The sequence below is a fragment of the Chrysemys picta genome, chromosome 3 (genome assembly GCF_011386835.1).
Source record: "Chrysemys picta bellii isolate R12L10 chromosome 3, ASM1138683v2, whole genome shotgun sequence".
Classification (NCBI taxonomy): Eukaryota; Metazoa; Chordata; order Testudines; family Emydidae; genus Chrysemys; species Chrysemys picta.
In genome coordinates this window covers 20,355,364-20,369,374 of record NC_088793.1, presented here as the reverse complement: position 1 = coordinate 20,369,374, position 14,011 = coordinate 20,355,364, and the positions used below count along the sequence as shown (strand labels likewise).

The window sequence follows — 14,011 nt, the reverse complement described above, 5'->3', positions numbered from 1 at the left end:
ATAGAGCCCAATCCTGCACTCCTTAGTCAAGTGAGGTTTATAAGATGAGAACTTAGTTAATAGTGTTGTTGATGAGTGAGCTAGAATAGATTCCAGCTCACTGTCCCAGAACTGTGCAAAAGAAATAGATAGTAAATTAAATGCTTTTTGTCACTAAGATTAATTAGCTCATATGACTTAGAAAACTGACAAGGAATTCTTGTATATGAAGTTGCCACTTCTATACTCTCTTTGGAGGGCTGTTAATTAGTCGCAGTTAACTGGCGCGATTAACTCAAAGAATTAATTGTGATTAAAAAAAATTATTGCGATTAATTGCAGTTTTAATCACACTGTTAAACAATAGAATACCAATTAAATTGTATTAAATATTTTGGATGTTCTACATTTTCAGATATATTGATTTCAATTACAACACAGAATACAAAGTGTACAGTGCTCACTTTATATTATTTTTATTACAAATATTTGCGCTGTAAAAATGATAAACGAAAGAAATAGTATTTTTCATACAAGTACCATAGTGCAATCTCTTTATCGTGAAAGCGCAACTTACAAATGTAGATTTTGTTTTGTTTCATAATTGCACTCAAACAAAACAATGTAAAACAATTAGAGCCTACAAGGCCACTTAAAGAGCGTCATCAGCATGGATGCATGAAGGGACATATGAATATCTAGCACATCTGGCACGTAAATATCTTGCAACGCCGACTACAACAGTGCCATGTTCTCACTTTCAGGTGTTATTGTAAACAAGAAGCGGGCAGCATTATTTCCTGCAAATGTAAACAAATTTGTCTTATTTCAGAGTGGTAGCCATGTTAGTCTGTACCAGCAAAAACAATGAGGAGTCCTTGTGGCACCTTAGAGACTAACAAATTTATTCTTCAACAAAAAAAATTTCAAAAACAGACTTCAGCGAGAAACTGCAGAACTGGAATTAATTTACAAACTGGACACCATCAAATTAGGCCTGAATAAAGATGGAGTGGATGGGTCACTAAAAAAAATAATTTTCCCTCTGCTGATACTCACATCTTCTTGTCGACTGTTGAAAATGGTCGACGTCCACCTTGATTGCATTGGCATCATTAGCACTACAAAAGTAATTTCCCCTCCCTTGATATTCACCCCTTCTTGTCAACTGTTGAAAATAGGCCACTTCCACCTTAATTGAATTGGCCTCGTTAGCACTGACCTCCCCCCCCCCCCCCCACTTGGTAAGGCAACTCCCATCTTTTCATGTGATGTGTGTGTGTATATATATATATATATACACACTGCTTACTGTATTTTTCACTCCATGCATCTGATGAAGTGGGTTTTAGCCCACAAAAGCTTATGCCCAAATGACTTTGTTAGTCTCTAAGGTGTCACAAGGACTCCTTGTTGTTTTTGTTTGTCTGAGCAATTGGCTGAACAAGAAGTAGGACTGAATGGACCTGTAGGCTCTAAAGTTTTACATTGTTTTATTTTTTAATGTTATTTTTTGTTCATAAATCTACATTGTAAGTTCAACTTTCATGATAAAGAAATTGCACTACAGTAGTTGTATTAGGTGAATTGAAATAGTATTTATTTTGTGTTTTACAGTGCAAATATTTGTAATAAAAAATAAATATAAAGTGAGCACTGTACACTTTGTATTCTGTGTTGTAATTGAAATCAATATATTTGAAAATGTGGAAAAACATCCAAAATATTTAATAAAATTTAATTTGTATTCTATTGTATAACAGCGTGATTAATCGTGATTAATTTTTTTAATCGCTTTACAGCTCTAATAGAACAATAACAATCTGTATTTACATATATTTAGTATGGATTATATACAGTTTGATTTGTAAAATAAAATATCCCAATGTGTTTGTAGGGCACAGTATTTTATGCTTGCCCTGGCTCTGCAGCAACAGTTAACTGAGAAACTATATTCTCAGGGACTTAATTTTCAGTAGTGGTCTATTCCTGCTGCGGCCTTTAAATCCCACTTTGAGAATCCCACCTGTGCTGTTCTTTCTGCCTGTCCCATTTTCCCAGTAATACTTGTAGGAACAGCAGCAAATATTTTTGGGGATGGTGGTGGGAGTTCAGAAAGGATAGATGGAGAGAAAAACTACTATTGGTCATATAATTACTCTTACTTTTACTTCCAGGACCCAAGAGTGATGGAGCAAGTGAAGATGATGAAATACAAAACATGTGGGAAGAACAGCAACTAAAGAAAGCAGTCAGACTCCCACAGGTGATGTGCTTTTTCTTTCACTGTTATTGCTTTTTGCTGCTATGCAAGATAGTTTGTTTTGGGAGCAATATTAGAGCTCCTTCCTTGGTCATTGGACATGCTAATTTAGGGATCCGCAACCTTTGGCATGCGGCCTGTCAGGGAAATCCGCTGGCGGGCCGAGACGGTTTGTTTACCTGCAGCGTCCGCAGGTTTGGCCGATTGCAGTTCCCACTGGCCGCGGTTTGTCGTTCCAGGCCAATGGGGGCTGCGGGAAGCGGTGTGGGCTGAGGGATGTGCTGGCCTGGAACAGCGAACCGTGGCCAGTGGGAGCTGCGATCGGCCGAACCTGTGGACGCTGCAGGTAAACAAACCGTCCCGGCCCGCCAGCGGATTTCCCTGACGGGCCGCATGCCAAAGGTTGCCGATCCCTCTGCTAATTCATTAGGTGGCAGGAGAATAGAACTAGGCGAAGAGTGTGGTAATGCAGATCAGCAATTTCTCATTGCTAGCTGATCAGAGGAACAGCATTGTCATTAGCCTCAAAGGAAAGGTGTATTACTTTTGGAAAGGCAAAGAATCTGTGTCAGCTAAAAGTCTGAGAATGAAACTCTGAGCTAAAGTATCAACTGTGATGTGCAGGATCTTAAAAACAAAAGTACTCACAAACCAAAATGTTAAAATGCCATCCTCTAAAAGCTACACTAATAAACTGTCAACAAGGGAAGAAATGTTAAATGGGGGAAGAAACACTGTCATAATACTTCCCCCCTCTCCCCCCCCAGTACTAGATTGGTTATTTAACCTTTCTAGGGGCACTTTCCTGTGGCGTTCAACAGGGTTCCATCTTGTTTCCCTTTCTGTTCAATGTGTACATGGGCATTTGGGAGGCTTTGTAAGAGAGTATGAACTATGGCACTTTCAATGTCCTGATGACCAAATAGGTGCTCCTTTAGCTAGTCTAGGTGAGATTGTGGCAGGTAAAAGAAACTGGCTGTCTAAAGCTCAATCTGGATATGATTGAAGGGATGCTGGGTTTATCTTTCCACTATATGTTTACAATCTGGTAGTATTGGATACCCAGCTCCTATTAGACCATTGTATGGCAGTTGTTTCTGGGAAGGCATTTTTTCCTCTGTCTGGTCAGGAAATTGCAACCATTTCTTTCAGGTGTAGACTTGGTTGCCATTATGCATGACTTTGTCACTTCAAGACTAGATTAGTGTGATACTGTCTACATTGACTAGACCAGGGGTGGGCAAACTTTTTGGCCCAAGGGCGATATCGGCTTTGAGAAACTGTATGGAGGGCCGGGTAGGGAAGGCTGTGCCTCCCCAAACAGCCTGACCCTCGCCCCCTCCCACTTCCCGCCCCCTGACTGCCCCCCTCAGAACTCCCAACCCATCCAACCCCCCCTGCTCCTTGTCCCCTGACCACCCCCTCCCGGGAGGCTGCGGGTGAGGGGGGACAGCGGGGGCGGGGGGAAGGGGCTAGCCTCCCCGGCTGGGAGCTCAGGGGCTGGGCAGGACAGTCCAGCGGGCCGGATGTGGCCCGCGTGCCATAGTTTGCCCACCTCTGGACTAGACCTTAAATCAACTTGGAAACTGAAGCTGACCTAGAATGCAGAACATCTTTTCTAAGCTGTGATTGGCTGAAATCCTTCTTTTGTCACAGTTACTTGCAATTTACACTTTCAAATTGTGGAACCTGTCATATATTCACCTATTGTCAAAATTTAGAGTTTACTTAGGCATTTACTGTAGGGTAAAAATAAATTATTATATTTGCAGTCTGTTGCTTAATGCTTATATACTGTAGCCCTTCAATATTATTAACTGTTTAAGCCTCATGAGGAGATCATGAATTATTCCTAGAAATCTTGCATATAACAACGTGGTTCTAAAACAAAATATAAAGGAAAAATGAGAGTATATTTACTGTTGGCTGTAAAGATGGGATTAAAACACATTAAAAAAATTACCTACCAGATCTCAGTTTTCAGGATGGAAATGTTCTGTACAATCCTGGAAATTGTAGGGATTTATCAGTTCATGAAGGGAGAGGAAAAACGTGTAACTCAAAATAAAGAAATTTCTGGATAATCCGCTTTACCTGTGTATACATTTTGCACAGGAAACATCTAATTTTTTAGAAATTTGTATTACATTATGTACCTAATAACAACAACTTGCTATATATTCTAATCACTGGGCCTGCTAAACTTACAGTTCCAGAGGAAAACAAGTTCATAAAAATTAACAATGCTAATTCTCACAGGGAATTAATGTAGACACTTCTCTACATAAATCTCAGCCCATGAAAATAAGGTTTGATCCCTCTGTTTCACTGCCACCTGTGAACCTGGAAATTGTAAAGAAGCGTCTGAATACAAGGTAAGTGTTGCTAGTGTGAAACATAAGTTTTGAGCATGCTATGTTACATACAGTGCTTTGTTAATGTCTTTTATGAACCAGTGTATTTCATTCTGTCACTACTGTTTGACTCTTTCTTCCACATACTAGAGGATCTTAGCATTATTGTTTTATGTGTAATGTACTTGCTGCTTTATCCGGAATAGGACTAAGATTTTTGTTTTGCTTGGTAGTAAACATTGTGGCAATGTCTATGTGGAGCTTTTTGTTGAAATCTCTTCCATTGTTTTACCACTAATGCAGAGCCGTGGGATGGAGTACTAATGTAGACTAATCAATGGTGTTTTCACCCCAAAGCTATGTGAACATGCTGTGAGAAGGGCTTGATGAGATGTTGATTAAAATGCTTTCCGCTCTTCTCTGCTAGCACCCCTACTGTTGCTAAAACTGGTGGTAATGCAGTCGTGGGAGATTAAGCAAACAGCACAAAGCTGAAGTCTTAACACTGATTTTAGGTCCTTGTCCTGTGGAGAGTTATGCACCAAGAGACCCATGCAGAGCCCTACTGACATCAGCTTTAAGAATTAGGGCTAAATGGGCTTAAAGAATTTTGCAGCAGTTAACATTTTTTTGCCTACTTTTCTGGAGAAGATTAGTTAAATTCTGGGTTCACTTGAATATAGAATCAAATTCAGAAAAGAGAATGAGGATATTAGGAACATAAAAAATTAGGTCACTTACTTGCAAGCCAGCAGGGATAAGAAAATAATTTAATTTGACCATAATGTGTTGTTTAAAATATGCATAATTGCAGAAGGCTGAATTGAACATGATTTTTTGAATTGTGATTGTACTGTGTTTCCTTTAGTTCGATTTGACCAGCTAGTCAATCATAATGACTCATTTTTTGACTTATTACTTAGTTTTTCAAAGTTGGAAGCTGAATCCCACTTCAAGAAAATGAGACAAACTGCAGTCCACATTCAATCCTGCCTTGCAGTGCTAAAAGTCTGTCCAAAATGGGCAGGCACTCAGAGTGGATTGTGCAGTTTTTTAGGATATCAGGCCTCTCCTTTCTTACATGACCAGATGAACAGTGAAATAGTCAACAGTGTTGATGTTGAAGTATCATCATTAGCATCTAATCTACCACCCATGTAAATGAAAGCTGAGATTGGAGAAGAGTGGAAAGGCCAGTCCACACCCCACACATGGGGAAATGCTGGCATGACTAATTCTTAGTAGACTTTTTTAAATTGAGTGGGGGTAATGGAAGTAAGTACTATTATTACTAACCTAGAACTAGGCTTGCTGCATAAGAACATAGGAGCGGCCATACTGGGTCAGACCAAAGATCCATCTAGCCCAGTATCCTGTCTTCTGACAGTGGCCAATGCCCAATATAGTGATGACACAGGAAGAGAATATTCTAGAGTTCTACTGAACTGCTCACAGAGCAGTCACTCAGATGAACATTTTCCCTCAGTGAAATCAGACTTACGAACATAAGAATGTCCATACTGTGTCAGACCAAAGGTTCATCTAGCCCAGTATCCTGTCTTCTGACAGTGGCCAATGCCAGGTGCCCCAGAGGGAATGAACAGAACAGGTAATCATCAAGTGGTCCATCCCATCGCCCATTCCCAGTTTCTGGCAAACAGAGGCTAGGGACACCATCCCTGCCCATCCTGGTTAATAGTCATTGATGGACCTATCTTCCATGAATTTATCTAGTTCTTTTTTGAACCCTGTTAGTGTTGGCCTTCACAACATTCTCTGGCAAAGAGTTCCACAGGTTGACTGTGCATTGTGTGAAGAAATACTTCCTTTTGTTTCTTTTAAACCTGCTGCCTTTTAATTTCATTTGGTGACCCTTAGTTCTTGTGTTATGAGAAGGAGTAAATAGCACTTCCTTATATACACCTCTACCTCGATATAACGCTGTCCTTGGGAGCCAAAAAATCTTACTGTGTTATAGGTGAAACTGCGTTATATTGAACTTGCTTTGATCCACCGGAGTGCGCAGCCCCGTCCCCCTGGAGCACTGCTTTACCGCGTTATATCTGAATTTGTGTTATATCGGGTCACGTTCTATCGAGGTAGAGGTGTACTTTCTCCACACCAGTCATGATTTTATAGACCTCAATCATGTCTCCACTTAGTTGTCTCTTTTCCAAGCTGAAAAGTCCCAGTCTTATTAATCTCTCCTCATATGGCAGCCATTCCATACCCCTAATAATTTTTGTTGCCCTTTTATGAACCTTTTCTAATTCCAATATATCTTTTTTGAGATGGGGCGACCACATCTGCACACAGTATTCAAGATGTGGGCATACCATGGATTTATACAGAGGCAATATGACAAAATGATTGAAAAAAACTTAAGGTGGCTTAACTTGTTTGCAAGCAGTTTTTGTTAAGTTGTTTACAAATGTTTGGGTTTTTTCAGAATAACATCATTACAGGACCTTCATCGTGCTCACCAGAGGGAGCATGAAAAATATACACAGGACATTGAAAGCTCAAAGAGTACTATCCAGGAGTTAGAAAGGTCTTCAAATGCAGCTCTGAATTACAAATTCTACAGGTCTATGAAAACTTACATGGAAAGCCTTATAGATTGTTTGAATGAAAAGGTACCAACTTTTTTTTTTAACGGGATGAGATGAGGTTTGTGATATTCAGCCAATAGAATAGTCACCTTCCTCTAGAAGTTAACATTTTGTTTCCACCAAGTATGGGGAAACAATATTAAAGGGACATTATAAATTTAAAAGCAATTCTGTCAGAAGGCTATCTTTTATGTAATGCTTAAGATTGTTTAACGAGACTAGAGAAAATACCTAATATTCTTATTTTCAATTTGTCTTCTTTGTGGGGGGAATAGTAAAACTATGGTGGTGATTGTAAAATCCAAGTATTGTCAGAGGGAATTTACTGTTAACATAATACCCTAAAAGGGAACTACTTTTTTTTGAAAAACCACCCTTCTAAATATTCTCTTCCTGTGTCATCACGATATTGGGCAGCTTTGGTATTTGACAGATGGCTTGAGTATAATTTTAGATCTTGTATTGCTCTGCCAACAACCAGATTTTTTCAAAATAAAAATATTGGACTAGAATAAGGATATGTGGATACACACATTAGAGTTATAAATTATGCCGTTTTAGGTAAAAATTGAAAATTAAGTTGAAGGTCTCACCTAAATCCTCAGATGTGTGCATCTTAAAACTTCCATAGGAATGTACTCAATATTATAGAATGGAGGGGGTGGGGGTTTCAAGTTTAGATTGAGATGGATTAGCAGAACTGGGGGGGAATTCTTTTACACCACCTGTCTGTGCTATATCTAACTAGCTGAAGCACACCTATTTGCTGTAGCCTTCCCATCATAACCACCATGTGCATTTAAAAGGAGGGGGATGGCAAGCAAAGCTTCTTACAATCTGGGTGAGGCAAAGAATACACTGCCATTGTGTCCTGGGTGGATACGGCTATGTGGTCTGCATTACTGTATTTAGAGCTTAGACGCTACCTTTGAAACCTCTATTTAAATATCAGAAAGAGGGAGAATAACTGCTGGTTGCTCATTAAAATGAGCATGGTATTCAGTCCAAAATCTTAAATGTCCAAAAAAAAAAAAATTATTTGTCCATTTCACAACTTTATTTCAAATGATTAAGTAAACTGTAAAAGGAAAGTGAGGCCATGTGAATTAAAAGCTCCAACAACAGTTTTGCTGAAACCTTTTGGATGAGAGAATTCTCTAATTTCTCTTGATCGGAGGATAATTCTCTATCTTCCTAGTACTGGAACAGCTGAGTTACTTTAGACTACTGATGATTTTTAATTAGCTCAGAGTGTAACTTGGGCCTGTAAAGCTCACCTGAAATGAACCAGGTGAGCCACACTTTTTTAAACATGCTAGGATGGATTTGTGAAAGCCAATGGATTTCAAGGTCTCTAGTAGGGGTGATTCAAATAGGGGTATCCATGTTCTGTATAATTTTTACCCTGAAAAGTGACTGTGTTAATGGAACCTTACTTCACCTTAGTTCCTGGTGGATGGATGTTCTAAGTCGTCATGTTTACTTAAATGACAAAAATAAGATTTTACTGCTTTTACTCCTTCTATCCCTGCAAAGCCCAACATAGCTAAGATTAATTTGGTATCTATTCCATCTTGTTCATCATGAACAAAATTGCTTACTTAGGCCTAGTCTTCACTTACCGGCTGGTCCGGCGGCACGCCATCGATGTTCTGGGATCGATTTATCGCGTCTGGTTAAGACGCGATAAATCGATCCCGGATCGATCCCGGAAGTGCTCACAGTCGGCGCCGGTACTCCAGCTCGCCGAGAGGAGTACGCGGCGTCGACGGGGGGAGACTTCCGGCCGCGTCTGGACCGCGGTAAGTTCGGACTAAGGTACTTCGAATTCAGCTACGTTATTAACGTAGCTGAATTTGCGTACCTTAGTCCGAAGTCCGGACTAAGTGGGGACCAGGCCTAAGGCAGTTATTCCCGTGTAAGCCTACTGGAGGCATTGAGATTGCAAAGGTGTCTGATAGCCTAATTTGAAGACAGTGAGGTGTAATACAGGTATAACTGAGGGTGAAATTTTGTCCTATTGAAATTTTATTACTGGTAATGATGTGTGAAATGCATGGAAGACAGCAGCTTGATTACCAGAGTCCCTATTGAGCTTGTAAGGGCAGCAGTTAGAAAAAAGCATCTTTTTACTTGCAAACTGAACACATTACCTGCCATTCTAAGTATTCTGTTTATTCCTTCACACATCTCAATAGCTGGTACTTCTCAGCTTATCATGAACTGAGCCTGAAAGGTCTAATCAAAAGGAATAGGAACTTATTACTCAAACTGGAAAAAATAATGTATATAGTTATTCATCATTATGTATAAAAATAATTGGGGAAACTACTTCGGCTTTTGCACATTTTTGCTTTCAGCTTTTCTTTTGTAATTCTAGCAGTTCACTGAAAATGTAATATCTATTGAATATATTTCAGCTACTTCATATTCATGAACTGGAGTCAGCTATGCAGATGCTACTTCAACAACAAGCCATAACTCTCTTGAAACGTAGGCAAGAGGATCTGAAAAATGAATCTGCTTATGTTCAGCTGCTATCAAGTTAGTATGACTTTTTAAAAATAAATTTTCAGCAACTGAAGCTTTTGCACTTCCTCAACAGAAGTTGAGGGGAGGGAAGAGTGTGTGCGTGCGTGTGCAGTGTAAGATGCTTTCCAGCCCAATCAGGCTATTCTCTACTAGCTTAAAAGGAGATCAGAGAAAGAACAATTGATATTGGTGAACACAGACACAGTGAGCACTCAACAGCAACAGAAGGCAGCACTAGTGGAGGACTAGTCTGGTGCTGTTCTTTATCACTAGATCTAGGTTCCAAACCAGATAGTAATTATTCATAATATTTAAGGTTAGAATAACTTCTTGAATTGGAATAAAATTGTTGCCTAGTTTCAGTTTTGACTTACAAACTGCGAGAAATCTCTAGCATTCATTGTCACCTTCAGCACTGTCAATAGTGTGTTCCATAAGACATTCATTTCCATCTCCAACAGATACCAAAAAGCAATAACTTCATCACTCACATTCTGACCTCATACTGTGTTATATCAAGAAACTGGCATATCCGATTGTTACACAGTCCATACAGGTGTAATATTATTCTGCTTTAACATTGCAGAGGTTACTGATAAAGTGTTTTCATGCCATTTCTAACTGTAGAGGGGAAAAAATGAGTGTGGACAAAAATATTTTGTATTTAAGAAAATGGAAATTTCAAACCAGCGGATGTTGTTCTACAACTATTTCTATTCATAGGAAAGAATGGCAAGTCAACTGATGACAGCTTGGAAGATGATGAAAAAACAAAGCAGCTCCTGGAAGAGTGTGAGGCTCGAAGGTAATTATAAGACATAAATTCATATAACTTTGATGATCACATATTGTTAGAGTAACTTTCTATTTTTCATGCAGTGGTGAATGTAAATATGCAGGATTTCTAACCAGGAAGCTTTTATTTAACATTTTTCTTGGATTCTGTCTAATTTATTACCAAAAGGAATACTAACTAATTTGGAAGGCAAAACTTAGAATGGGACTATTTGGAGTACACTTTCACGTTACTTCTTAATGATCTTCACTCTCATGTTGCTTGGGATCTGAGCATCAATGGTTTTGTTCTCACCAGAGAACTAATGCATTGGTATTAAGAAAATTTCTTGTGAGATGATGGGAACAGCTACTATTCATTATCAGTGTTATGAACTTGTGTAGAATCAAATTTTAGATCATTGTGTGGGCAACCAAAATGCTGTCAAAAAGCACCATGATATCAATAGGTTGAGGATCATAGAATCACACAAACTGGAGATGAAAATGACCTGTTAAATCATCTCGTTCAATCAGTAGCTTTTCCCCTCAGCTCATAAGAAATTTTCTTGATCTAATGTTAGATCCTAGACTACTATCATTGTAGAAGACCTTTCTGTTTAAAAAACAATAAATTATTAGCAAGTATTTGAAAGCATGTAAAATGAGCAAAAGAAACTTGTTTTATACTGAAGTGCAGTAAAATAAGGTAATGAATTGAGTCTAGTGCACATTGAAGAGGCATTGTCTTTGGAATTAAAATAGATGAAAAATACCTAAATTAAGCTTCTTACTGTACTAAATATTTAGAACAGTTAAGTGAGAAGCAAAAGTATTACATTGATGTAAAAGATTTATTTTCATGTAAACAACTGAGCATTTTCCAAAAGCAGATATATGGGTTCTAGAATCTGCAGCCTCATGTGACCCCTTTCTATGTTTATAGTTAAATTGGAACTCAACTACATCTTTGAATTTTTACGTGGTCTGTTGCACAATGAAGTCTTGGGTGCTCCAATTCTAGGTCTTATGGGCTCTGCAATTTATGGTGCCAGACCTCATTATGCACCAGAGCTCTCAATTAAAAGAAATACTGTATCATGGTCCAGCACAGAGAGAACTGAACCTGAAGTTCAATATTGAAGGTGGAGTGGGAGATGTCGGGAAAGCTGGGACTGAAATGGGGGTAGAAACTAATGGAGGAAAGGTTAAGGTCCTACTGGGCACACACATCCCCAATGATAAGTGTTCTGATATTTTTAATCCCAGTTTCCAAAACCATTTTACACAAGTTTTCCACTTCCTTTTAGCTCTACTTTATTACAAAATTGCCGTTTTTGCTCTGTTGGTCAGTGCTGATGATATTTCCTTTTGCATACTCTTTTCTCTCTTCACTTTTATTGTAAAATAATCTGCCTTCATAAAAGTTTTCTCTCTTAGATATAGATTTGCTGAAGGGTCTCTAATGTGACTTCATTACAAAATATAGGACATGCAGAAGGCAAGCAAGAGAGAGTTGTGGGAAATCTGATCACCATGAGGGCATGTCCAGTGATGATGAGCTGTCTGCAGCAGAGATGACTGATTTCCAGAAAAACAAAGGTCAATGACTGCCTTGTAATGAACAAAGTCCTTCCATATTTCTAAGATAAAGATAAGTTGCTTTTGAAAAAAAGACTACACCTGAATTGAAAACTATGCATTTATAGTGAGGAAATACACTGGAGCAACTTTGATTCTTAAGTTAATAATTTTTTTTGTTGGTGGGAATATAGAGAACACATAATGGTGTGCTGTGGTATATTGGTTTTGTTAGCATGAGTTTTTGGGATGGCCACATGACTTGCACACAGTGAAGCCATAAGTGAATTATAGGTTATCCCCCAAAGAATTCTGACAAAACCTGATGCCACACTACCATGTATTTTGTATGCCGCTTATTTGTAAAGAAATTTTTTTCAGCTCTGTAGAGACTATTTTTTGTTTTTTTCCCTATGGTTAAAAGCAGGCTTCTCTAATCACCTTGAGTATAGATGCACAGGGTTCAGAGGGAGAGGAAAAATATAAGTAACTTACTTACAGTGCTTCTAAAATAGTTTCCAATGGATAATCACATCGTGGTTTTAAAGTCTGAAATTTTGATTCCTTCTAAGATTAGAAGCAAATCCTGCACTGAATAGCTGTAGATCTCCCTATTGCTTTTTGGGATAGAGCTTGCAAGATATTGATCATTTAAACCTGCTGCTACTTCAAGACTGAACCTTGTCTGTCCTGAGTTTTGTGCCAATATTATTTTTTTTTTGAGTGGTGGGGGAGGTCCATATCTTTTGGGGGGAGAATTTAAAAATAAAGATCAAGTGTTAGAAGCTTCTCAGGGAGTTAGAATTTATTCTAATATTCCATCAGAGACAGAGAAGAGGAAGTGTCAAAGGTTCATGAAAAAAGCAGTTTGTCACATGGATACATCCTCCATGTGTGCTGTCTATGCATATTCTGTTTTAGTTTGTGCATCCATAAATATTTTTAGTAATATTTCTCTATATACAAATATATTTTATCCACAGACGATATCTTACAGGCGAGTAAGAAAATCTGTGAAGATGTGCATGCAGATTTTTGCAACATCGGGAATATCCTGTTGAAATTTCATCAATGGAGACAGAAGTTTCCTGACTCTTATTATGATGCTTACATTAGTTTATGCCTGCCTAAACTTTTAAGCCCATTAATCAGAATTCAGTTAATAGGCTGGAATCCTCTTGAGGTATGTTCATTAGTAAATTTTTTCACTTATCAATTGGCACAATGTACTTTATTATACACATACTGCGCTAGCATTCCATCTGCTTCTCTGTGAAATTCAAGGTTAGTTCTAGTCTGTAAAGCCCTATGTTATAAGGGGCCTCATTACCTTAGGGACCTGTCTTTATCCCTAGGCATCACTTACACTGCACTCCACAGATAACAGCTATTGAATCTAATGGCAGTTCAACAGACTTGTACCTGGGGACTGGAATCTGAGTGTTTGTGGTGAAGGGTTTCCAACTGGAATTTTTTGTCTCTGGAGGTCTGCCAGAGCATGAGTTTACAGGTGTCAATGAACAGTGCAAGAGTTAGGTCAAATATGGTTTGAGTGTGAATCATTTTGGTATATGTTGTTAAAATAAAAGGTGTGGAATGGTAATGCTTTCTCTGTCATGCCCCCAGATGCCTTACAATGGGTACGTTAAAAAATCAGTAAAGATGTATTGTGTTACCCTCATATTTGAAAAGTCTGGCAGGGATTTTCAAAAAAGACCTAACTCCCATAGAACTCCTTGAGACCCATTTTATCCTATCAAACTAATCTGATTTTTTTTAAAATAAGATCACAGATTTGATTGATAAAGGTAATAGCGTTGTTGTAATATACTTAACTTCTGTAAAGTGTTTGACTTGTTACCACATGACATTTTTGAGTGCAAAACAAGAACAGTATAAAATTAAGATTACACACA

General features: G+C 38.4%; 1 protein-coding gene across 2 annotated transcripts in view; it reads left to right on the top strand.

The window, feature by feature from the left end:
• Window positions 1-14,011, top strand: part of GCFC2 (GC-rich sequence DNA-binding factor 2) — a 45,888-nt gene that overhangs the window by 16,387 nt on the left and 15,490 nt on the right. For both annotated transcript variants that reach the window (XM_005297349.5, XM_042848668.2), the window contains exons 5-11: window positions 2,157-2,245; window positions 4,502-4,617; window positions 7,046-7,232; window positions 9,629-9,752; window positions 10,464-10,545; window positions 12,004-12,116; window positions 13,079-13,278. In XM_005297349.5, the coding sequence (XP_005297406.2) occupies window positions 2,157-2,245; window positions 4,502-4,617; window positions 7,046-7,232; window positions 9,629-9,752; window positions 10,464-10,545; window positions 12,004-12,116; window positions 13,079-13,278 (911 nt within the window). The remainder of the gene's footprint in view (window positions 1-2,156; window positions 2,246-4,501; window positions 4,618-7,045; window positions 7,233-9,628; window positions 9,753-10,463; window positions 10,546-12,003; window positions 12,117-13,078; window positions 13,279-14,011) is intronic.